General features: G+C 44.8%; 1 protein-coding gene across 10 annotated transcripts in view; it reads left to right on the top strand.

Annotated features, from left to right (window-relative positions):
* RFX8 (regulatory factor X8) overlaps positions 1 to 26,343 on the top strand; it is a 77,816-nt gene that overhangs the window by 35,138 nt on the left and 16,335 nt on the right. For 6 of the 10 annotated variants that reach the window (XM_063695626.1, XM_055378422.2, XM_031008114.3 and 3 more), the window contains 6 exons: positions 11,038 to 11,101; positions 17,585 to 17,695; positions 18,279 to 18,356; positions 21,083 to 21,196; positions 22,359 to 22,509; positions 25,133 to 25,191. In XM_063695626.1, the coding sequence (XP_063551696.1) occupies positions 11,038 to 11,101; positions 17,585 to 17,695; positions 18,279 to 18,356; positions 21,083 to 21,196; positions 22,359 to 22,509; positions 25,133 to 25,191 (577 nt within the window). Of the gene's footprint in view, positions 1 to 11,037; positions 11,102 to 12,125; positions 13,669 to 17,584; positions 17,696 to 18,278; positions 18,357 to 21,082; positions 21,197 to 22,358; positions 22,510 to 25,132; positions 25,192 to 26,343 lie in introns of those variants that run through there. The other 4 variants (XM_063695628.1, XM_063695627.1, XM_063695629.1 and 1 more) reach the window with 2 other exon arrangements.

Below are 26,343 nucleotides of genomic sequence, written 5' to 3'. Positions count from 1 at the left end.
TTTTTTTTTAAATCCCAGCAAGATTTTCTTGTAGACATAGACAAGCGTCTTCTAAAAAGTTATATGGAAAAGCAAATTGCTCAAACAAACTTGATGAAAAGGAATAAAATGGGAGAAGAACACTCTCCCTTATATTAAGGCTCACCGTATAGCCACAGCAATCAGGATGGTGTGGTATTGGTGACGGCATGGACACACAGATCACTGGAACTGAGTGGAGGATACAGAAATAGATCTGCTCGGCTATGCGCGGTGGCTCACACCTGTAATTCTAGCATGTCGGGAGGCCGACAGGAGAATTGCTTGAACCAAGGAGGTGGAGGTTGCAGTAAGCCAAGATTGTGCCATTGAACTCCAGCCTGGGTGACAAAAGTGAAACTCCATCTCAAAAAAAAAAAACAACCTACTCAAATATGTTCCACTGATTTTTGACAAAGGTACAAAATTAATTCCATGAAAGGGGCTGCTTTTCAACAAATGGTGCTGGAACAATTAGAAACCCACAGGCAAAAAAAAAAAAAAATGAACCTCAATCTAATCTTCATAATGTATATGAAAATTAACTCAAAATGGATCGTAGACTTAAATTTAAAACATAATATTAAACTTTAAAAACCTTGGACAAAATCACTGGGACTTGCACACAAAAGGTCTCAGACCAGACACCAGAAGTATGATCCACAAAAAGAAAATGTAAAGTTGGACCACATCAAAATCAAAACTTTTGCTCTTAGAAAGCCCATGCGAAGAGGAGGGAAAGACAAGCTACAAATGGGAAGAAAACATTTGCAAACCACATAACTGACCAAGGACTAGTATCTAGAATATAGAAAGAAGGCTCAAAAGTCAACAGTAAAAGAAACAAACAATCCAATTAGAAAATGGGCAAAAGACATAAACATACGATAAAGCAATTGTAAATAAGCACATGAAGGGACACTCAGTCCATTAGTCAGTGTGGAAATACAAATTAAAACCGCAATGAGGCCGGGCATGGTGGCTCACACCTGTAATCCCAGCACTTTGGGAGACTGAGGCAGGCGGATCACCTGAGGTCAGGAGTTCAAGACCAGCCTGACCAACATAGTGAAACCCTGTCTCTACTAAAAATATAAAAAATTAGCCTGGCATGGTGGCAGGCGCCTGTAATCCCAGCTACTCTGGAGGCTGAGCCAGGAGAATCGCTTGAACCCAGGAGGAGGAAGTTGCAGTGAGCCAAGATTACGCCATTGCACTCCAGCCTGGGCAACAAGAGCGAAACTCCGTCTCAAAAAGAAAGAAAGAAATAAAACATAAAACCACAATGAGATGTCACTACACACCTACCAGATTGACTAAAATAAAAAGTAGTGACAGCACCCAGTGCCAGCAAGGATGTAGAGAAGCTAGGTCACTCACACAATGGGAAGGTAAAATGGTCTAGCCACTCTGAAATACAGTTTGGCAGTTTCTTATTAAACCAAACATACAATTTACCACCCAAACCAGCAACTGCACCTTGGGCATTTATTCCAGAGGCATGAGAACTTATATCCACACAGAAACTTGCATACAAACATTCATAGCAAGTTTATGTGTAATAGCCCAAAACTGGAATCAGCCTAGATGTCCTTCATTAGGTGACTGTAAATAAACTATGATCCATCCATACTGTGGAACACTACTCAACAATAAAGAGGTATAAACTATTATTTGGAAGCAATCTAAGTGTCCGTCAACTGATGAATGGATAAAGAAAATGTGGTACATATACACAGTAGAGTACTATTCAGCTGTAAAATAGAATGAGATCCTGTCATTTGCAACAACATACATAATGAATAAGATCTAATATGCACTAGCACAACAGCTGATGATAGTCAATAATAATTTAATTGTATATTAAAAAATAAAAGTATAATGGTATTGTTTGTAACACAAATGATAAATGCTTGAAGTGATCGATACCCCATTTATCCCAATGTGATTATTACACATTGCCTATATCAAAATATCTTATGAACTCCATAAATATATACACCTACTATGTACCCACAAAAATTAAAATTAAAAAAAAGGAACAAACTATTGACACACAACTTGAATGAATCTCCAGGGAATTTTGCTGAGTGGAAAAAACTCCAATCCCAAAAAGTTATATAGCATATGAGTCCATTTATAAAAGATTTTGAAATGACATAGGGGTGGGGGAAGAAAGAGATGAATGTGGTTGTTTGTGGTGGTGGATACATGAACCTGCACAGGTGATACAATTGTGTAGAAATAAATATACACACAAATGAGTTTAAGTAAAACTTGGGAAATTTAAGATCAGCAGAGTGTATCAACGTCAGTATCTGGGTTGTGATATTATACCACAGTTTTTGTAAAATGTAACCATCGGGGGAAACTAAACAGGGTGTAAAAGAGATCTCTCTGAATTATTTCTTTCCTTCCTTCCTTCTTTCTTTTCTTTTCTCTTCCTTTCTCTTTTTTTTTCCTCTTTTTCTTTTCTTTTTTTTGAAACACCTGTTGCCCAGGCTGGAGTGTGGTCACGTGGCATGATCATGGCTCACTGCAGCCTTGACCGCCTAGGCTCAAATGATCCTCCCGCCTCAGCCTCCTGAGTAGCTGAGATCACAGGCAGGCACCATCATACCTGGCTATTTTTTTGTTTTGTTTTTTTGTAGAGACAGGGTCTTGTTGTGTTGTCCACACTGGTCTTGAACTCCTGGCCTCAAGGGATCCTCCTGCCTCAGTCTCCCAAGTAGCTGGCGACAGTTGGGAGTCACTGCACTTGGCTAATTATTTTTATTTTTTTTGTAAGAGACAGGTCTTACTGTGTTGCCCAGGCTGGGCAACTCCTGGGCTTAAGTGGTGCTCCTGCCTCAACCTCCCAAAGTGCTGAGATTACAGGCGTGAGCCACTGCACCCAGCCTGAATTATTTCTTACAACTGCATGTAAATCTACAATTATCTTCATAAGAATTTCAATTAAAAATAATAAATCAAGGAGAATCCTATAATTCAGGAAAAGACATCATGATAGTCCCCATGAAGTATCCCACAGCCCTTTCCTGCCCATTTCTTGGAGGGTCCGAGGTCTCAGGGTTTCTTCTGCTGACACCCATTCTCTCTTCTCATGGTTGGAGTGCGACTCCTTCCTTTCTTTCAAAGCACTCTCCTGGCATTTTCATCTGTGCACACAGTTGCTTTTCCTCTGGAAGCACAGGCATCGTTGCCTTTAACACAACCAGAGCAGGGCTCCTTAGCAGAAGGAGGTCAGCGGCCAACAGGGGACCAGAGCGCTGCCCACCTGGAGGTGGTCAGTCCCCATGGTGTGCAGCTGTGTGTGCTCAGGGTGCGTTCTCACACACGACTTTTACGAATGCGATCTCTATTGTGTTTAAAACCCAGAAGCGAGCTCTCTAGCAAACCTACGATGAGTATGTTGGTCTTTCCCCAATGTTTTATGCCTGGGTGAAGCAGCCATTTCTCTATGTGTGCAGCAATTGAGGAGTGATTTACAAAAACTCTGCTACTAGTATTTGCCTAAGAGAGGAACTGGAATTTCATTTTGGTTGGGGGTGAGGGTGGTTAAAAAGAGCACGCCTTGCTAGGACCATCTTAGAGTAGAACATACCAGCTCTCCCAAATCAGTTCTCAGCGTCACTGAGCTGTGCACAGGCTGTTCAAGGGCATCTCAATTGTCTTTATCTCTTCTTTCTGGACCTCGTGTTAAGGAAAGGAATGGAAACACCAATAAGAGCATTGTCGTAGAGAGATTTGGCCATGAACCAGGATTGTAGCAAAGGGGCGACTTCTCTCACTACCACCAAGTACTCCAAAGAAGCATAGAATCTAATTAAAATAAATGTAGTCTCAAGATAAGCCCTTATCTCCTCCCTATTGCTTCTATATTGCCCCCTAAGCCCTGTAAATTTAGAAATTCTGATTCCCAGGTCCCTGAACCTGCACATCCCGCTTCTCCCTCCACACCCGTCTGCTGGGGAGGGGAGAAGAGGGTGCCCACAGATGCAGCAGGGGGGTCGTGACAGAGCCGGGAACCAGGGCGCTGGTGGTCCACTTAACTGGACACCTGGAGAGATGGCTGAGCAGCGGGTGGGGGCGTTCGTTTTCACTGGGGTGGGATGGGAATTGTGGTGAATCGTGCTGAAAAACGCAGAGGCAGCATCCGTCCTCACCAAGGAGAGACCAAGGTTTGATTTTTAAAACAAATGAACAGCTTGAGGCTATTTTTTTAAATGAAAATGACCATAAATGTGCAATGTGTGCCATATGAACAAGACCACCTCACAAAGTCCAGCACATTCCCCCTCCCTTCCTGCTCCCCTATCAGGGCAGAATGGCCTCCCCAGATTCCAATCCCGTTTAGTTGGCAACCAGATTGAGGCTTGGACCTGGGTATAATTGCTGACTCAGAAATTCATGGAAGAATCCAAGCCAAAGTATAAAATATTTTATTATTGTCTAGGGGAACAGGGGAGTGGAGAATGTGTGTGTGTATGTGTGAGTACGTGTGTATATGTGCGTGCATTATATCACATCTGGAGAAACAGCTCTTTGTAATTAACCTTTATTCTCTACCTCTTAGGCAAAATCCCTGGGTTTTGTTTCAAGGATAAATTTGTTGTCATTTTCCAAACATGAATCCCCATTCTATGTCATGTAAAGTCTGCAATCAGCCATTGGGAGGCTCAGGTTTCCCTTGGGGATATGTGGAAACTAAGCCTCGCCCTCATCCCTCCCGAAACACACACACTTTCCTCTCTCACCATGTCAGCTTTTTCAACTCGGCTTATTAAAGGCCTTTAAAAAGCCTCTAAAACTGTGCCTTCAGCACGCCGTGCCTTTGTTCTTCCACGCCTTTGTTCTTTTGCCAGCCATGAGCTCAGGGGGCTGCCTGGCGGGCCTGAGCCTAGGGAATGCAGGGCCTCGGGTCCACAGCGGCTGTGCAGACGGCAGAGCAGAAGAGGGAGAGGTTCGTCTTCCAGGCTGCACCGCGCTGGCGGCGAGCGGGTTCACAGGGAGCCGGCGGCGGTGGTACCACAGCCTGGTGATGTCAGACACCAGTGCTTCTTTCAGAGGGGTGTCTCCAGCCCCAAGCAGGAAGCTGTTTTCCTTCTGTGTGTGCAGCCAAGGCCCCTGGAGGGGCTGAGAGTCGGGGCTGAGTCTTCCTGGGGCCAGGGCCCCCTACAAGGCCTCCAGTGAGCCCCAGAGGACCTCCCTCTCAGGTACTAATAAGGTGTCCAAGTTGCAACCCGCTTTTTGGCCTTGTCCACCCTACGGTTTTCAAGGCTGGTTAGAACTTGCTAATGCTAAAAAATATATATTACCTGGTTGCTGTCTGGCAGCTTAAAATACATGTGTGGAGAATAACAGCCTAGACTGCACCCTTCCTTGCTTGGGAAAGGTTTTAAAAGGAGGTACCGCTCAGAATACCTCTCACATCGGGAACTGTTATCATTTTATCGCTCACTTGCCCATCTCCAACAGACAGACGCCCGTGCAATGCAACGTGCTATTTGCTGTCTGCCAGTGAAGCTTGACCCCCAGTGGCTGAGTTTTGCCTCAAGAAGGTGATCGTGGATGTCTTATACTTCCCACACTTCCACAGGTCTCCCCCTCGGTCATCATTTTGCAGTTAAGCTGTTCATAAAATCGAATGGGTCAGGATACAGTTAAGTAATATAACAATAATGGCCCCAATGCAGAAAACAACTAAACCGCAACACACAGAAGACCAGATTTTAAAGAAAGATTGTTCTTGTTAATTTTCAGTTTCAAAAAATTGATATCTTACTTTTTGCTTCTTGTGTACATTTTTTTTGTCACACATGTGATTCCATCTTAAAAGACAGAATCATAGAATAGGTAATATTCTACTCTGAAGTCAGAGCGAGGTCTCCAGCTCTGTGAATTCTGTTTGTCCTTCTTCATCTGCAAGTTGGAGATAATTCTTATCTACCTTACTAACAGGTGTTCATGAGAACTAGGGTAAAACAATAACACATTTAGGATGAGTAAGTGCTGAGTGTATTTTAATGATTAATATTATTAGTATAATCAAAATTATATTAGTTTTTCAAAATTATAATGACGTATGTCTCAATGTGAATATATATATTTACTATTTTAACATATGTAAAAATATTCATCAAGTCAAAGATACCTTCTCTTAATCAAAACCAAAATAATTACTTCATGTGCTTTGAGGAAGAGTTACAATGAGAACCTTTAATGATTGGAAGATGAAGCGCCTTTGGTCTGAAATCTGACACGGAACAAGTATGGTACATGAATTAGGTTTTATTGCATTTTTATCCTCTTACCTTTGTAATTGCTTCAAGTTGTTTCACCACTGGTTAGAGTGATTTGCTAGGGCAATTTATGATGCCAAAATGATGTCAATGAAAGTCTGGAGTAATGACAAATGATGTCAAAACTTGAGAATGTAAATGCAAATTGTAGTTAGACTAAAAAAAGTTAATGCCAAAAAGCATATTAAGCTAACACTACATTTGAAAGACTTTATGGGAAAAATTAAAGAAACAAGATGAGTTATGTGCTATATAATTGTGTCTCAGTCCTCTCTATGCCTGACTTTTTTTAGACAAATTGATCATAAAAATTAAAGTAAAACATGGTTCTCAGTCTGTGTCTTCACTGTACTGAGTGAAGTGGACAATTTGCCGGTGCCCAGAAGAAACCAGGCCCTCCTCCATTGTCCCTGCACGAAGCCCAGAAGGAACCCTCAGACCATTGTGTAAGACCTGGGGGACCTCTGAGTCCCCGTGTTCCAGTGAGAGCTGGAAAAGGTCTTGGGGGGGTCACCAAATCCCAATCCTTCCCTTTACAGGGTGCAAAATTGAGGCCCTGTCGCTTCATGTGACTTGCTTAAAGCAATATAGCCAGCTAGCTGCAGAGCTGAACAAGGAGGCCCGTTCCATTGTGCTGCAGGAATTCTCAGCCCTCCTCCCTCCCCGGTCTTCCACATCTGGGCTCTTCTCCCTCCATCCCCAGCTGACCCCGCCCTTCCCTCCAGTGGTTATTAAATCCTAACATCCTAGGTGAGGGTTGGCTTGGGCCCTGAGGAGCAGTCACTAAAGGGGGCAGCTCCCAAGGAATGCAAATGACCTGAGGACGGACTCGCCTGGGAGTCACTCCTGTGTCACGATCTGCCTTGTGCTCTGTTGTTTTTCTCTAACTCGGTGATTTGGCATTGCTAAAGCATCACAGGCCTCGGAGAGCAAGTGGAGAAGACGCCTTTTGGACTGGAAGCCCTTCCTTCACAACAAGGCCAGCTCTGGATGTTATGTGTGGTTTCCTTGGTGCTGTATTTTAGCAATGACTGTGCTTTTGATCACAGCCTGATAAATGTCCCAAAGGCCTGACTCAGAGCCACACTCTGGAAATGACGCAGGGGGCAGTGAGCTCAAAGACACAAAGCTGTCCCGGTGGGCACTCAGGGCTTCTGTCTGAAACGGCCACCTCCAGGCCTGCTGTGGCCTCACGCTCCCTGCACCTGCTCTTGGGTGGTGGCCCCATATGGGGAACTGCACCCTGGTGGAGCGCTGGTCTACCACAACCTCCCTCTCTAGCCTAGTCCAGCCTTGCCTGCCAGATGAAAGCCCGGCAATGCCTGCAGTGTTCACTCCTCTGAATCTGCCAGACCCTCAGGGTGCTGGTGACCTGAACTTGGACCCTCATGAATCCCCACTTGCTGGTCTCCAGCAACTCTGCTCACCTGCCTTGTAGCCCAACTATGTTATTGCCTCCTAATCCCCTGTCACTTGAATATTTTTGTGGTTCTTTGTTTGCAGAGGCCTCAGAAACTAGGTGATTTTAGAAAATAAATATGATCTCATTAAACCTACATGTTGACCTGTGTTGTAAGCCAGTCTCTTAAATTAGGGCATTCCAGAGGTGGAAAGAGACAGCCTTGCCATTCGTTTGAACAAATGAATGTCTTTGTCCGGCCAGGTAGAGATGGGGACTTTTTCATAGATGACCCCATCTCTCCATAAGGTTGAAATATTTTCTCTTTCTCGCCATTAGGTTAATACATAAAGTCTCCCAATCAAATGCTAAAAGGTAACATAGCTCTCCCAGTGAGGATTCCTGCTATACACGGGCCCCTACATGGGAGGCACGTCCCTTCAGGCTTCCCTATAAAGATGAGGAGGGTGATGGCAGGCACGTCCCTTCAGGCTTCCCTATAAAGATGAGGAGGGTGATGCCACCTTCTTTTCGATTGCTGCTGAATTAAGCCCATATTCTGCATTGAACAGAGGCAGAAACTTGGGAGTATCATTTAGAAACTCAAAATAATTGAGAACATTACTCAGTCGTAATGAGCGTTACTCATTAGTCCAAAGCTCCCAGAGTCAGGGTGGAGGGAGAGGGATGAGTGATAAAGTTGAGAGTTTTCCTTGTCGTTCCTTTAAGTCTGAAACCAGACATTCTAGCTTTGAAATATCTGTTTCTGAGTATCTATAGGAATGCCCCATGAGGATCAATGTCACCATTCAAAATTGTTTAATAAGCTATCCTTATATGGTGATGTGATGAACACCAACCAGATCAGGCTAACTGATCACAAATGCAGCTCTCCTGAGCTCATCAAGCTGCCAATTGACAGAGATGTGCACTGTTGGACTAACAAGAGAATAGGATGGCCCCCTGATGTACGTTTTCCTAGCACCCGACACTTCAGCTGTCATAACCCTCACTCAACATCTTTGTGATTAGTGATTATTTGTGTGACATTTTTCCTCCCCAATAGGCTATAACCTCTGTGAAAACAGACCTTGTCTCCCTGGATCACAGCTATATCCACCAAGGCCTGGCACAATGCCTGACATTCAGTAGGCACTGATGAATGAATGAGAGATGGATTGATGATGGATGGATGGATGGATGGTTGGTTGGATGGATGGATGGATGAATGAATGGATGGATGGAGCTCAGTGTATTCATATTGTGGTCTTGCATTCATTTTCCAAAGAAAACATATTAGGAGTAGCATGCTGACACAATGCGGAATTGGGGAGAAATTGCCCGTCCTCCAATTTAGTTGAAGAAAGTCTCACAACTAATTTTTAGACATCTCTAAAGAGTGATGACCATATTTTGCTGATTAAATTTCTTTTCTATGAGCCCTTTATTTAGTGAAATTTCACTTCTGATATTTTCTTCTGTCTTATTTCATTCTACTCTTTATTCTAAGTTTGATTTATCATTTGTTGTTTTTGTTGCTGTAATGTCCCAGAATCTGTGGCAATGGGCTGTTTATAAATTTTACCTGAAGAAACTGCATAATTGTCACGCCTACCTAAGATATCATTGAGATATGATGCATTCTCTTGGGCTGTCATAACAAAATACCACCGACTGGGTGGCTTAAGCAACAGAAATTTATTTTCTCACAGTTCTGGAAGCTGGAAGTCCAAGATCAAGGTACCCCAAAATTTGGTTTCTGGTGAGGGGTGTCTTCCTGGCTTGCAGTCAGCCGCCTTCTCGCTGTGTCTTCACATGTTCTTTTCTTTGTTCAAATGGAGAGAGAGAGAAAGAGAGCAAGTTCTCTGGTCTTCTTATAAGGACACCAGTCCTGGATTGGATTAAGGCCCTATTCTTATGACCTCATTTAACCTTAATTATCTCCTTAAGGATCTTATTTACAAATACAGTCACATAGAGGGCTAGGGCTTCAACGTAGGAATTTGAGGAGAAGGCAACTCAGTCCATAACACATGACAAATGGAATTCCTAAGACACTCCAAATTATTTGCCTTTGGCTCCTCTAGCATTGCCCATCACCCTATGTGCGTGTGCAGGGCTTATCCATATACCCTTTCAGGTTGAACAGATGCTGTGTCCTGCAGCCACTGGAAAGTCTGAGGTAAAATTTCTATTTTGATAACAACTCTTATTAAAAGATGAAGAGTGCCTTTCTAGTGGGTTCGTGTCCAGACCCTGAATCTATGTGCCCTGTTTTGAAATGGAACATTATGTGGAAACATTTATCAGATGGGTATCAAGCATTCTGCCCAGTTTTCTATGACTTGGTTTGGAGAATGGACTGACCCAAACCTTCAGAAGAGAGCCCCTGGGGCTTTCAAGAGGCTGGGGAGGACGTAGAACCATCCTATTTGGAAGGAAAGCCATTTTCCTCTACCTCCCCTCTGACTCCCACCTCCTCCCAGGTCCTCCTTACCTGGATGACAATTGCCCGGCTTCCAGAAGCACAGCAAGAGGCTGCTGGCTTCCTCTTCTCTTTTTTATGTTCAGGTAGAGCTGAAACCCTCAGGCATGAGGATGTGTGCTGACTTGGAGTGGATGGACCCATCAAAGTCATGTCTGCCCTTGGCTCAGCCATAACTCTGGAGCTGAGTGATGGGGAAGCGGGAGGAGACACCACCACCTCTGGCATCTTGAGAATGGACATTCCCTGGTGCAAGTGAACTGGGCTCACAGCTTCTCGAATGCCCATGATTAAAGAAAAAATGCACCGTACTGCACAGATAGGACCCAGTCTGTTCTCCATTATGTATAAACTTCTCCATTATCTTATATGAATCCAAGAGGCATGGTGAAATGAAATTTACATCTCTGTTATTAATTACCAGTTTCTTTGCTCTGTAAAGGTGTTCTTCTACATCCATCAATTCAGAGGATATTATCATTTCTGTATCGATCATTTAAAATGCACCAAAATAAAAAAGTAATAAGAATTCACGTTCATGATGAGTTTTCTTTTCCCACAGGAGCGAATTCTACCCATGACGATATCATATTCTTGCTTCTGAAAGAAAGAAACCTTTAAAAATAAATGCGTGGTTGTCCCAGTTACAGAAATGCATTTTTTAAAGCCCAAGCTTGTGATAATTACCATTCGTGGATAGAAACATGGCAGAGGGTTTTTCAATAAAAGTTATACCCCTAAACAAATAACCTTGCTGCAAAAGAAACTTTGTGCTTCTGCTCAGAGACAGGTGTCTTGCTAAAATTACTTCTCTGTTTTCTGTTCCTTCACAGTGGAGATGCCATTGCCTTTGAAAAATCTACTAATTATAACAGCATTATCCAACAAGAAGCAACAGTGAGTGTTAATCAAATAGATTTACTATAATAGACCCAGACCTAGCAATACCAGTGATTGCTTAATTCGATCCAGCTGTTTTTCTGTGTGTACTGTTCTTACTCTAGGTAGCCCCTAACCATTCACCCATCTGACCATGAATGTTCAGTGCCACCACTTTCCACATGTCATGCCAAGACAGACATAGTCTCTGTCCTTAAGGAACCTACTGTTTGGCTGCACATTCCCTGCTTAACTGTGTTTCTTCAGCTAAAATTAAAAAGGATATATAGGCTGTTGGCAATAAATGTGTCTGAAGTGTCTCCCTATTACAGTTACAGCTCTTTGAATTAGGACACCAGAACTATGAATAACTAATGTATGACATCGTGAGTTGATTTTATTTTAGTGGGCCAAAACGATATGATAGTACTTGGATACTGTCTTAGTGCGAGCTGCAAATTACCATTGACAGGATGGCTTCAACAACAAACATTTATTTCTCACAGTTCCAGAGGCTGGAAGTCCCAGGTGCCAGCGTGGCCAGGTTACCGGAGGGCCCTCTTTCAGGTTGCAGACGACTCCTCATCGTGTCTCACGTGGTGGAAAGAGAGGGAGGAAGCACTAATCTCATTCATGAGAGCTCCACTTTCGTGACCTAATTACTCCCAGAGGCCCCACCTCCAAATACCATCACATTGGGATTAGAGGTTTTTTGTTGTTGTTGTTTTGAGATGGAATCTCGTTTCGTTGCCCAGGCTGGTTCAAGCAATTCTCCTGCCTCAGCCTCCCAAGTAGTTGGGATTACAGGCGCCTGCAACCACGCCGGCTAATTTTTGTATTTTTCGTAGAGACAGGGTTTCATCAAGTTGGCCAGGCTGGTCTCGAACTTCTGACCCCAAGAGATCTGCCCCGCTTGGCCTCCCAAAATGCTGGGATTACAGGAGTGAGCCACCACGCTCAGCCGGGATTAGGGTTTTAACACATGACCCTGCGGGGGGCGGGGAGGATACCAACATTCTGTCCATAACAGATACCGTCTTGTTGACAAGTGTCATTGAACAGATAACCTTTTATAAATGTGTTTAGTGACCAGCCTTCTTGAGGGCTGAATGGGTTGTGAAAGAACAGCTAAAAACAAACAAAGTCCCTCTACTTAAGTAGGACACAGTTTTGTAGTTGGGAAGCTAAGATAGACGTGGAACAATGGGTACCATGTCGAGTGGGCAGTGCAGGCCATGGGTGGTTTGGGACCTCCAAATTGGGGGTCGGGGAGAGGGGCTATGGGAGGCAAGAGTGATTAGAGAGGGCTGCACTGAAGAGTGCGGTTCCCACTGTTGTTGTGACAAATTAGCACAAAGTCAGTGACTTAAAACAACACAAATTTGTTATCATACAGCCCTGGAAGTCATAATTTCAACACCATTCTTACCAGACTAAGATCAACATGTTCGCAGAGCCGTGTTCCTCCTGGACATTCTAGGGAAGAATCCATTCCTTCCCTTTTCCAGCTTCTAGAGGTCACTCCTATTCCTTGGCTCACGGCCTCCACCCCATCTTCAAAGCCAGCAAAGGCAGGCCGGATCCTTCTCACGCTGCAGTCTCTCTGGCTCCCTGCAGCTGGGAAAGGTGGTCCTTTCTAAAGCACCTTTGTGATGACATGAGGCCACTTGGATAAGGCAGGAAAACCTCCCATCTCAAGGTCTTTAATCTTAATCACATCTGCAAGGTCCCTTTGCCATGCAAGGGAACATATTCATAGGTTCCAGGGATTAGGACGTGGACATTTTTGGGGTGGAGGGGCCTGATTCTGCCTGTCATATTATCCTTGAGCTAGTCCTGGAGGGGGTCACTGGCTCCTCTCTTAGGAGGGTGTTCATTTTGAGGGTGTAGCCTGCATTGGAGCCGGGAGGTGATGACAAACGTGTGTGGAACCCAGCGTGCATATGCTGGGGAGCAGCACACTGGGCGAGGTGGGTGGAGAGGACCAGAGGGCACAGAGCTTGTCGATGCTAGGCAGAGAACTTGGATTTGACCCAGGAGACCGTGGGGCACCATCAAGGCACCTTCAGAAGGAGAGTAACAGGATACATTTGCTTTGGGGGGTGATAATTCTGGGAACAGTGTCTTCAAGGATGCAGGAAGGATCAAAGGCATTCAGGAGAATTGATGGAGTAACCCAGGGGAAGCAGATGGTGCCTGATGGAGCAGGTGATGGTGGAAAGGTGTCACACATCAGACTCCCAGGGGCTGACACCTAGTGCATGCTCACTAAAGAATGAGTAGGTGAATGGTAGCATGTAACTCCAGTGACATTTCTTGGGTCTATCAAAAATCTCAAACTGCATTTAATATACCTAAAGAATCCTCGTAGAATTTCTCAATTGTCATTTTTTAGATATAGCTTTTGTTTATATATATTTGTCATTATGCAGTATTTATTTATTTATTTTATTTTTTAGAGACGAGGTCTTGCTCTTTTGCCCAGGCTGGAGAGCAGTGGCACGATCACAGCTCACTGGAGCCTCCAACTTCTAGGCTCAAGCCATCCTCTCACCTCAGCCTCCTGAGTACCTAGGACTACAGGCGTATGTCACCATGCCCAGAAATGTTTTTTGTTTTTTGTTTTTAAATTTTTTGTAGAGACAGGCTCTTACTATGTTGCCCATGCTGGTCATGAACTCCTGGCCTGAGGCAATCGTCCTGTCTCAGCCTCCAAAAGTTCTGGGATTACAAGCATGAGCCACCACACTCAACACAGTTATTATTTAAAAGTTGGTGGATTTTTAAAGACTGATATATAATAGATGTATATATTTTCTGGATACACGTGATATTCTGATACATTTCTATACTGTGTAAAGGTCAAATCAGTATAATTGGGATACTTATTGCCTTAAACAGGTATCTTTTCTTTTTCTGGAGGCAGCCAAATGATTCTTATCTGGGTATTTGAAAATATCAACTAGATTTTTGTGAACTATAGTCACTCTACTAGATTGATCAAAGCCTAGGTCTCATTTCTTCTGTCTGTTTGTACCCATTGATCAACTTCTCTCCATCCCCTTCTTTGCTTTGCTGAATTATTGTTTCCACACTGGAATTCCTCAGCATGCTTCCTGAATGCCTTCTGCTGTAGCGAATCTCCTGCAGGGGTCCACACTTTAGTGGCTCTGTACGCTACTTTTACTTTAAATTTCTGGTTGTTTATGTTGTAAAGGAAATATTTCCATTTATGATTTTAAAAATATTGTTTGTGAAAGAACAATTCTTTTCACAGTTTTTAATGAAAGGATTATGCCTATAAGTAATGTCTATGGAGGAAGAGACCTCAAGGAATTGACTTCAGGAAATCATGAATTTGCTCTTTATTATGTTGTGTAATAAAACACTTTTATATTCTCCTTGTAATTGTTTCTTGAATATCTTAACAGTACATTGTCAGATGTTTTCTTCTGAACAGGCGAAACTGTGTTGTATGTGCCATGGTGAAATGTAGAGATTTCTGTAGCATTCGATAAAGAACTGTCTGCCTAAAGCTGCAGTTCTCAACATGGGCATGCAGAAGGCTCAGTAGGGAAGCTGGTTATACATCTAGAGTTCTTGTCTCATCAGATTCACTAGAGGCCTGGGAACATGGATCTCAAGGGCCCCAAGGGATTCTGATGTGTTTGAGAATGCTGCTTTGGGAATATCAGCAGTAATACCCAGAGAACATTGACATAACCAGGGTGTGAGTGCTCTGGAAAATATGGATGTAGTTGGGGTCTTTCATTATGAGAGATTAGCCCAGAGTTGAAATTAAGGATTCCTCAGTTCTCTAACAGAGCGCCTATGATCAGGCCAATGAGCTTCATGGAATAGCTCCATCCTTTAGTATGATCAACTTGAGCATCACCCATACCCACATACAAGAAAACCCATCTTCTTTTTTTTTTTCTGTTTCAAATTATTATTTTTTAAATTATACTTTAAGTTATAGGGTACATGTGCACAACGTGCAGGTTTGTTACATATGTATACATGTGCCATGTTGGTTTGCTGCACCCATCAACTCGTCATTTACATTAGGTATTTCTCCTAATGCTATCCCTCCCCCAGCCCCCGACCCCCTGACGGGCCCCGGTGTGTGACGTTCCCCGCCCTGTGTCCAGGTGTTCTCATTGTTCAATTCTCACCTATGAGTGAGAACATGCAGTGTTTGGTTTTCTGTCCTTGCGATAGTTTGCTCAGAATGATGGTTTCCAGCTTCATCCATGTCACTACAAAGGACATTAACTCATCCTTTTTATGGCTGCATAGTATTCCGTGGTGTATATGTGCCACATTTGCTTTATCCAGTCTGTCATTGATGGACATTTAGGTTGGTTCCAAGTCTTTGCTATTGTGAATAGTGCCGCAATAAACATACATGTGCATGTGTCTTTATAGCAGCATGATTTATAATCCTTTGGGTATATACCCAGTAATGGGATCGCTGGGTCAAATGGTATTTCTAGTTCTAGATCCTTGAGGAATCGCCACACTGTCTTCCACAATGGTTGAACTAGTTTACACTCCACCAACAGTGTAAAAGCATTCCTATTTCTCCACATCCTCTCCAGCACCTGTTGTTTCCTGACTTTTTAATGATCGCCATTCTAACTGGTGTGAGATGATATCTCATTGTGGTTTTCATTTGCATTTCTTTGATGACCAGTGATGATGAGCATTTTTTCATGTGTCTGTTGGCTGCATAAATGTCAAGAAGACCCATCTTCTGATGACTCTGAATAAAGCCAATATTCTAAAGTGTGGTGTGAATGAGGCTTAGACAGCACCCAATAGAGAGACCCCTTTGAGCTGTCCCCTCTGTGTTCCTGCTTTATGTGTTTATTTAGACATCTATACCCCTACATCATTCCAACAGTATTAACGGGGGAAGTTTTAACGTGGCATCTTCATAATATTGTGTGCATAGTATGCATTTTCTCCAGGGAAAGAGTCAGTTGCTTTCATCAGATTCTCAAAGAGGTTCAGAATCACAACAGAGTTATGAAGTACAGACTTTAGGGCACTGAGAGGACAGTTAAGCATGCTCTCTAAACTTCCGTGATCCTCAATGCAGTACTGGTTGATACTGGGGCATCGGAGAGGAGGAAAACACAGTGGTGCCTGTTTCCGGTGTGTGCAGCACTGTGTGGGATGGTGGCTGAGCTCACTCCTCCTCTAAAGGGTGGGCACAGGTGGTTAGAGAAGCTGCCCTGCCCTCAGATGTCTTACAGACAGGAACATAACAAAACCCACAAAAGCAATTCTATAAGTGAGTAGCTTAGTGAGGCTTAGGGTGCGTAAAGACTGGGCAGGCTAAGGATGGAATGCTGACCTTGGAACTATAGGGTCAGAGAGCGGGTCATGAGGTTTGAGAGAAAATGAAAAATCACAGTCTGGCGTAGCAGGGTTGGCTGCTCAATTTTCAACTTGGAGGAATTCTTTCATCCTACTTTATTGTAAGGGAAATTATTCAAAAGCAGTCTATGACAACGCTGAAGAAATCATTTCAAATAAAATTGATACCCTTTATTCAGACCAGGAGGAGCCCTCATGCCTCCCCATGCCCAGAGGGGACAGCAGCATGAGTGACACAGGGAGGCAGGGAGGGATGTCACACTTGCTTTCTGCCATGCCACCTTTCTTCCTCCTTCCCATCCTGTAATTGGTTCTTTTTTTTTTTTTTTGAGATGGAGTTTTGCTCTTTGTCGCCAAGGCTAGAGTGCAGTGGCGTGATCTTGGCTCACTGCAACCTCCATTTCCCGGGCTCAAGCAATTCTCCCACTTTAGCCTCCCAAATAGCTGGGATTACAGGTGTCTGCCACCACACCCGGCTAATTTTTGTATTTTTAGTAGAGACAGGGTTTCACCATGTTGGCTAGGCTGGTCTTGAACTACTGACTTCAAGTGATCCATCTGCCTCGCCCTCCCAAAGTGCTGGGATTATAGGCATGAGCCACCATGCCCAGGCCTGTAATTGGTTCTTCTAAAGGAAAGTCCATGCTCCTCCTTTTCCTTGTTGGCAATGGCCCTGAGATTTCTGATACAACCAACTGTTGTTATGATATAGGCAGAATGACCCAAACAGGGATGATTTTATTTCAAGGAGGAACAATTACATGGACAAGGGTTGTAGAAGTGTATTTGTGATATTAAATAATTCATAGATAATAGTCTTATTGTACATTCCTATAGAGGATTTGTAAATAGATGATCCCAAGAGAGATACATTTGGTAATATATTAAATCCTATCCCTTCCCTGATGGCCATCGTTCATAGAATTATAGACAAAAATTAGCAGCATTTGGAATACAATATGAGAGGAAAGCTGCTGGAATCAGTAATGTGTGCAGAGGTGTGGCTAAAAGGTTATACACAATATTAACTTATAGTAGTGTGAGCACAAGAAGATTTATATGCCAAAAAAAGTATTGTATTTTAAAGACATAATCCATTGCACAAATGATTTTTAGTGTGAAGATCATTCACCGATGAAGACAGACCCAGTTGGATCCCCTTTGTCTGAATTCAGGAGATGTCCATTTCTGGAGCAAGAACTGGCAAAGAAATACTCCTGTAATATGGTAGGTTTGCACTCATGGGGAGATTAGCCTTTCACACTGTATGATGCTTAGGGCAGTAAATAGCTTCCTTTTGTGCCTGTGGTCATGGTTGTGTCACATGGAGTAATGTTTGCCTTTGCTGGACCCGTGAGGACCAGCAACCTTCCCTGGCTTGATGGTGCTCAGCAAGTTCAGGGTTCCCTATCACATCCTATGGCAAGGCTCCCGCTGGGATTGCCTCTTCCCCAAGACAAAGAAAGAAACAGATATATGGGTTTTCTAGAAATTAGGGCTGGGGATTATGGAGGGGGAAAATTGAAGTTTAGAAAAAAAGGTGTCAAAGTTTGGTGGCCTTTGTAGTGGTAGAATAAATCTGCAAATATGAGTCATGACATTGAAATGAAAGCTACATGAACTATCAGCCTACAAGGTCTGCATTAGTTTATAGAAACAAAAAAATGCTGTGGCCCAAGTGAAGAGCACAGCTATTGTCATTTGAGAATTGCAACAAGAGCAGCCTCTGAGAGCTTCAGAAAAGTCTGTGAAGATCAGTTCATTATTGAAAAGGCCCACAAGCTGAAATAATTTTCCATATTCTTCCTAGATGGCCTTCCTTGCTGACGAATACTGCAACTATTGTCGAGACATTTTACGAAATGTGAGGAACCGAGAACTTGAGAGGGTAGGGTTTTATCTATAAAATACAAACATTTATGACTCCTTATTAATCATTTTTATTTGAAGAGACCCCATCAACAGATGTCCAGTGGTAACCCACTGCACTGAAGTGCTTACATGCTATGTACCTATGTTGTAGTCATTGAGTTCTGGAAGGTGAAATCGATATTCAGTGTAATCAGTTGGAAATTCTCCAAGGTGCTAATACAGATAACTTTAGGCTCTAAATACAAATTCAGCTATTTTTTAGATCCTAATTCTGCTCATTTTGAATAAAGTATTGGTAATAAAATTCACCCTGGAATTTTCAATGGTGCCGAAGAGCCATTTGATTGATATGCGCTAACTGAAGATGGAGCAGGACTTCGCAGCTGAGTGATCTGGCATGGGTATTGTCACGATTGGATTTAATCCTAGAATTGGCTGTGGAAAACATGAATAAATCTTTCAGCTATTCTGAGTTTCATCTTCTGCAGTGTGAGATGAAAATCCAAGGAAACAAGTGCACATTCAAATGAGATTTTTTTCCTGATGCTTTAGTATATTCTAAGCACTTCAACTTTGGGTGATAACGCTCATTCAGCACGAGCGCATTTACTACCTACTTGGCGTAAAGCATTGTAGTGAGGGAGAGACCAAGATGTCTTCAGGATGGCCCCTGTCCTGTTGATGCAATGTTACAAATATCCATCCACACTGGATGTCTGACATTATTCCTTTCATTCTTCACTTATTCATCAAATACGTATTTAATTCCTACCCTGTGACCGACACCGTTACCAGGACTAGGAAAGTATTCTCCATAAGGCTTGAGAAGTTAGTAGTTGGTAATGAAAGGAGCAATATTACCCAATAAATATGATGCAATGTGGAAAGTTCTAGAATAGCTGCATGATTAGACTATTCTGGGTGCCCAGAGAAGGGTAACAGAGAAGGCCAGGGAGTGCTTCCAAAGCAGGCCATGTTGCTGCTGACTCTAGTAGGAAAGGCAGAGGTGCAATAGACAGAAAATGGGGTAGGAGAGGGATTCCAGGTAGGACCCATGGGGCAGGTAAAGGCAGCATGATGTTCACGGGCATGATGTGACAAAAAGGTCACTATGACTATATTTTATTATTTCTTTTTTTCTTTTCTTTTTTTTTTTTTTTTTTGAGACGCAGTCTTGCTCTGTCACCGAGGCTGGAGTTCAGCGGTGCGATCTCGGCTCACTGTACCTCCACCTCCTGAGTTCAAGCGATTCTCCTGCCTCAGCCTACCGAGTAGCTGGGACCACAGGCGCCCACCACCATGCCCGGTTAATTTTTTGTATTTTTAGTAGAGACGGGGTTTTTACCATGCTGGGCAGGCTGTTCTCAAACTCCTGACCTCAGGTGATCTGCCCACCTCGGCCTCCCAAAGTGCTGGGATTACAGCCGTGAGCCACCGCGCCCAGCCTAGATTTTATTATTTCTAAAGAAGAGAAGCCAGAGGGGAGGTGGGAAAGTAGGCTGATGCCAGAAGGGGCCTCGGATGCCCCAGGAAGAACTCTGACTTGTTGAGAAGACAGTGGGGGAGCAGTGACAATAGGGCTTGGCCGTCGTGGAACAGAGAGGCAGCGAGGAGGTTTTGTCACAGTTGAGGTGAGAAGCGACAAGGGTGGGTTCTGGGGCAGTGACAGTGATATCAGAGATAAACAGGGGCAGGTTAGAGAAATATTTCAGAGGCAAGCGCAACAGGGTTTGGTGACTTGGACGCGGGTGGTGAGGGGTGAGCAGAGACGGGTCTTGGTGGTGGCTCCACCCAGACCCCCCTTCCCCAAAGCTCCTTGCTCCAAGGTTCCCAGCCTGAGAGAAAAGGGATTGCTACACCCTGTGTTGTATTTTTCAGAGTCTTTTTGGAGAAGTCCTCTCTAGAATTAATGCCCTGATAACAGGATTTTAAATCAGCACCTGTGGCCATGTAATTCAGGAGTTGACCCTAACTTCCATGAAGACCTACGCATGGGGCCAGCGCCTTGTCTGGTGTCACTGGCAGGTCCTAGCACCAGGACCAGGGGAGATACGACAACGTTGTGATGCCTCACAGTATCTGAGCCTGTGGAAATCCCAAACAGGCAAGAGTCTTTATTGGCGGCGAAGCAGATCGGTCACCTGGTTAAAGAACGGAAACTGAAAAGTCAACGTGGGAAAAAACAGAAAAGAGGAGCCGCCATTTTGATCTTCCACGAAGTAGTCCACATAAGTCTTTAGAGAAGGCTCCTGTGTAGAACCACGCCAGTCTCCTTTTCCTTCCACAGTCGTTAGGCGACTTCTAACTTGATGGCAAGGAGGGGGTCTCTTAGATTAAGTACTATCACACCTTTCTCTGAGCTGAAAAATGATTGAGGCAGTCAGTCAGTCAGTCAATGAACATTTATTCTCTCTGGGCTGTGCCCTGTAGCCCAGTCCTCATCCTAGTATAATCAACCGGAGCCCCCTTGTGGTCAGAAACAGCTTCCCTTCTAGAAACTACCTCAAGAAAATATTAATAATGTTCTACATTATCCCATCCAACTGGCAGGTGCTCTCAGATGGGTTGTTGGAAAGAATTCTATCAAAATACAGCTTGGAAAAGCTGAGAGGCAAAGCTTTACACGCACTGGAACAAAATTCATCCCATTGTCATCTGGGGCTAAGGAAGTGTCTGTGGCGGGGGGTTAGTCTTGCGAGGTGGAAAACGAGTTTTGGCGATATGCTCTGTTACTTACCCCAGGTGGAGGACTTGCTTACTTCCTTCTGGAAGTCTCTGCAGCAAGACACAGTCATGCTGATGTCACTGCCTGACGTGTGCCAGCTCTTTAAATGCTACGACGTCCAGCTGTACAAGGTAGGAGGACGCGTGAGTCTCTAGAGTATATCCTTTGCAGAAATTGGCAGCAAATGCTGGGTTTGGACCTACAGCTCCACCTCTCTGCAGTCTCCATGGTCCTCTGAGGAGTGAATAGTGGGGTGTATGGACTAGGAGCCCTCTGATCTCTGCCTAACACTCAGTTTTCCTTTGTGAATTACCTCATGGAAACCAAAAGCCAATGCACATAGTAACCTCTGGTTCCATATCAGTGAAGTCTGAATTGAGTCGAAGTTCTTTCTCTGGGAATTTCTGTAAACGAAGACATTCTAAAATGAATAATTGGAATTGTAATATGCATAACTGCCAGGGCTTTCGTTTTGTTTTGTTTCGCTTTGCTTTGGTTGAAGCTCTATCTCTAAAGTGATCGTATTTGGAGGGTTGTATTTGGAGGGTCAGGTTTATATCTTCTCTGGATTAAAAAGGTGTTCTCCTTCAGCGTGTCACAAGCCTTACCTTTTATTTTATTTTTAAGGAAACCATCTAGTACTTCCAAGTTTTTAACACAAAGTTTGAAAACTAGAAGCTGGGTTCAGCCCTTAAATATATTTGGTTTGACCCACCTAGTATTGGCCAGCATTGTGTGATTTTTTTAAAAAATATTTGAATCAGTTATCAATCTTTTAAAAATATTTGACGCCGGGAGCAGTGGCTCATGCTTGTAATCCAGCACTTTGGGAGGCTGAGGCGGGTGGATCACGAGGTCAGGAGTTCGAGACCAGCCTGGCCAAGATGGTTAAACCCCGTCTCTACTAAAAATACAAAAAAATGAGCCAGGTGTGGTGGCATGCACCTGTAATCCCAGCTACTTGGGAGGCTGAGGTAGGGAATCGCTTGAACCCGGGAGGCGGAGGTTGCAGTGAGCCGAGATCATGCCACCGCACTCCAGCCTGGGTGACAGAACAAGACTCCGTCTCAAATAAATAAACAAAAATATTGGAAAAAAATTCCAACTGTGGCTGCACCAGCCTGACATCCTGCATGGGAAGCAGTGGCCACATTGCATGGTGCTGCCCCCTCAACCTGGGTGGGAACCCGCTCTCAGACTTCTTGAGACCCGCCCTGTCCCTGTGGCATGCGTAAGCGTCAGTCACACCTGCACCATCAGCAGAATCATCGTGTCTTGTCACTTTTGTTGTAGGGGATTGAGGATGTTCTCCTTCATGACTTCTTGGAAGATGTTTCTATTCAGTACCTGAAATCTGTGCGGTTATTTAGTAAGAAATTTAAGCTGTGGCTCCTTAATGCTTTGGAAGGTGTTCCAGCCCTCTTGCGGATCTCCAAACTCAAAGGTAGGTTTCAATGAAAGAAATAAATTCTGGGCTGGTGCAGTGGCTCATGCCTGTAATCCCAGCACTTTGGAAGGCCGAAGCAGGAGGATCGCTTGAGGCCAGTTTGAGACCAGCCTGGGCAACATAGTGAGATCCTGTCTCTACAAAAACGTTTTAAAAATTAGCTGAGTGTGGTGGCACACACCTGTGGTCCTAGCTACTCAGAAGGCTGAGTCGGGAAGATCACTTGAGCCCAGGAGGTCAAGGCTACAGTGAGCCTTGATCATGTCACTGCACTCCAGCCTGGGTGACGGAGCAAGACCCTGTTTTTAAAGTAAAGAAATACATAAATAAATAAATTCTGTAAGCGTAGATGAAGCATCTGACTTTCACCCTGAGTGGTAGCTTTCAGCTGCTGCCCCATGCACTCAGCTACAGTCCGGAAGGCCCAGCCTGCTCAGGGTTTCTGGCTTTTAGTACTGGTGATGGATTTTTGTGCTGATCCAGCCACACCCTTTTAAGCTATTTCTCTTTTGAATAATAACATGGACTTTTGGCAGGTCAAGGTGTTCTAGGTGTGGATATTCACCAGGGCATTCTCACACCTGAATTGCACCATCTCTCTGCTGAGTTTCTAGAATGCTTTCCCCTTCTGTCTGGCTGCCAGGCTGCAGTCTCTGAATGCTGCTTCCACCAGGCTATTTATCTGTTCAAGGCCTGCAGTGGCTTCCAAGTGCGAGCCTGAACTGCTCTGTCACCTGGTCCAGTTCCCTATAAATCTGTCCTCTTTGTGTCCCTGCAGCTCCATGCTCTTTCAAAGGCCAGCCTGCACCTGCCATGCCCTGTCGGATCATCCTGGAAATACCCATTTTCTCTCTCTTGCCTTTGTGAAGTTTTGCTATCATTGCCTGCAGCTCTCGAACTCCCTACGGGGTCCCACCCTCCTTGCCAGGTCAGGGCCATTTTGTCACCAAGCTGGCACCAGTTATTTCCCCACATTTCTATGAGTCTTGCTTCCTTTGCAGTTATTTCCTAGGTAGTGCAGATAGGGGACTTCTCAAAGTGCCTACAGCATAGGACCATGTCTAATCACCACTCCTCCTGACCCCACGCCCCCAGCTGTGTTCACTACTAACGCTGGGTACCCTGATCCAGTTTGTCCCACTTGGAAATTTTAGGGACGTTGCAGAAGGTGAGACTGGGACTTGCTGCAAAGGGGGTCCAAGGAGTGGGGAGCAGAGCCTCGCTCCAGTTTTCCTGTGCTCCTTTAACATCTGCCCGAATTCAAGCCTCTGTCTCTTCACTCTGTAGGCTACTTCAGCGGTTTCCTAGTTGGTCATCCTGCTTCCACCCCCCTCCCCAGCCACACTCCCTCCACCCCCAGTGATCATTCTAAAACAGCAATTAATCAATTACCAACCTTCCCTGGCCTCCACTGCCCAGATGGCCCACTCTCCTCCACTGCTGTGCAGTCATTCACAGTTTGGCCTCTGGCCCCATCCCTGGCTCCATCTCCCAAGGGATTCCCATGACCCAACAGTGCTCTTCAGCAACACTAGACAGGCTGTCCCCAGAAAAGGCCGTTATTCCTGCCATTTTCTATGCTTGGACTGCCTCCTGCCCCATTACTCCTGGCTATCTCCTACCTATGTGTCAAAGCCCAGATTAAATGTCACCTTCTCAGTGAAGCTTTCCTCAATACCTTCTTCCAGACAGCCTCCCTTTCTTCCTTGTGCTCGCACATCGCATGGGAGCACTTAGCCTGCTTTTGGGATGTGTTTGCATATCTGGTGACCCACCCTCTGGAGCATGAGCCCTTTGTAGGGAAGGGCTGTCTTCTTCCGTCCATCAGCTCAGCGGCCATCCAGCAAATAGTTATTGAGCAAACACTGCACGAGTATTCTCCCAAGTATTTATCAAATGAATGAATGCATTCAAGAGGAGAACACCTGTTTCTATGTGTTCCCTTTTCATCCTTTCCTTTCCTTTGATTATTTTCCAAGGAAAGCACTGTAGGATGAGAAAGTTGGGGGTGTTCCTTTGAGTACTGGTCTTAGTCCAATCTGGCTGCTGTAGTAAAATGCCACCAACTAGGTGGCAATATATAAACAACTGAAATTTATTGCTTATAGTTCTGGGGGCTGGGAAGTCCAAGATCAAGGCACCAGCAGATGGGTGTCTGGGGAAGGTCTGCTTACTGGTTCACAGATGGCTGTCTTTTTGCTTTGTCTTCACATGGTGAAAGAGGCAAGGGGTCTCTCTGGGGCCTCTAATCCTCTTCATGGGAACTATACACTCGGGGCCTCATCACCTCCCCAAGGCCCCACTTCCTAACACCATCACAATGGGGGTGAGGTTCAACATATGAAATTGGGGGTGTGGGACACAAACATTCAGATCATAGTAGCATGCATGTCAGATGCTGGGGTTACTTAATTTTTCTGGCACATGAGGACATTTCAGCCAAGTGTCCCCTGCCAGGATCTTCTAGCCACTCAGAGAGGGCCAGCAGACATGGGGGTGGGGGAAGTTGCAGTTTAGCCAGCTGTGCCTTCCTACCCCAAACATGCACCTTCTCTTCCCCACTGCCCACATGAGAACTTGAAGTTATTGTATTAATGGTCACGTGTGTTGTTCTTAACAGAAGTTACTCTATTTGTCAAAAGACTCAGAAGAAAGACGTACCTTTCCAACATGGCTAAGGTAGGTTTCAGCCAAGCAGATAGGAGGGAACAAAGCAGTTTCCTGAAAAGAGGTGAAAGCTCTAAGTCCCTGTTAAGAGTGAGTGGTTGCTCTGTCCATCTGGAGGGCAGAGGGCAGGCAGGGTGGCCTTGCCTGGCCACTGGCAGAGGAGTCCAGGTGGGCCCCCGTGACTCAAAGCTAGAAGCCTGCCCCCTTTCCACCCATCCTCAGGAAGGCTCCAATCTCCTGGCTCTCTCAGGGCAGGAGGGAAAGCAGGTCAACACTTAAAAGATGCCCGATGGCCGGGCGTGGGGGGCTCATACCTGTAATCGCGGCACTTTGGAAGTCCGAGGCAGGCAGATTACTTGATGTCAGGAGTTCGAGACCAGCCTGGCCAACATGGCAAAACCCTGTCTCTATCAAAAAAAAAAAAAACAACAACAAAAACTAGCTGGGCATGGTGGTGTGTGCCTGGAGTCCCAGCTACTCAGGAGGCTGAGGAAGGAGAATTTCTTGAACCTGGGAAGTGGAGGTTGCAGTGAGCTAAGATTGTGCCACTGTACTCCAGCCTGAACAACAAAACGAGACTCCATCTCAAAAAAATAAAAAAATAAAATTAAAAGATGCCAGAGGGAGGCCCTACACAGAGGTGCCAGTGTCAGAGGTAACAGGGCGTCATAGCAGAGCCTATGACAGACAGACAGGCACACCCTTCACCCGTGTGTGTGGCCCTGTGGACTCAGTGTGGCCAGGCCACCAGTTACTTCAGCCCCGACCTTTTCAATCCTGGGGTGATTTAGAGAAAGGTTGAGAAGGGCTGAAGAAAAGATTCTATGATGCTGGCACCCGGCTCGTGGGCTACCAGGAGTCCTCTCTCAAGTCCTGCGAGCACCCTATTGGGATAGAGCCTGGGGACCATCACTGTGCTCCAAATCAGTCTCCACTGGGAGGATCCCAACTGTGGCTTCCATGACCCCGAGCTGGGCCCCATCCTCCCAGTGCAGAGCCCTCCCCAGACTCTGAGCTTAGCGGGGTTGTGTCCCACAGCCAGTCACAGCCAGTCCTGTTCTCCAGGGCTCTCACAGTCCTGACTCGGTCAGTCTGGAAATGACCCGGCAGTGTGCTCTTCCTCTCAACACAACCAGAGCAGTAAGCATGGGTTCTGAAGCCTGC

The sequence above is a fragment of the Gorilla gorilla genome, chromosome 12 (genome assembly GCF_029281585.2).
Source record: "Gorilla gorilla gorilla isolate KB3781 chromosome 12, NHGRI_mGorGor1-v2.1_pri, whole genome shotgun sequence".
Taxonomy (NCBI): Eukaryota; Metazoa; Chordata; class Mammalia; order Primates; family Hominidae; genus Gorilla; species Gorilla gorilla.
The sequence above is the reverse complement of the archived record's forward strand: the minus strand, read 5'-3'. Positions and strand labels throughout refer to the sequence as shown.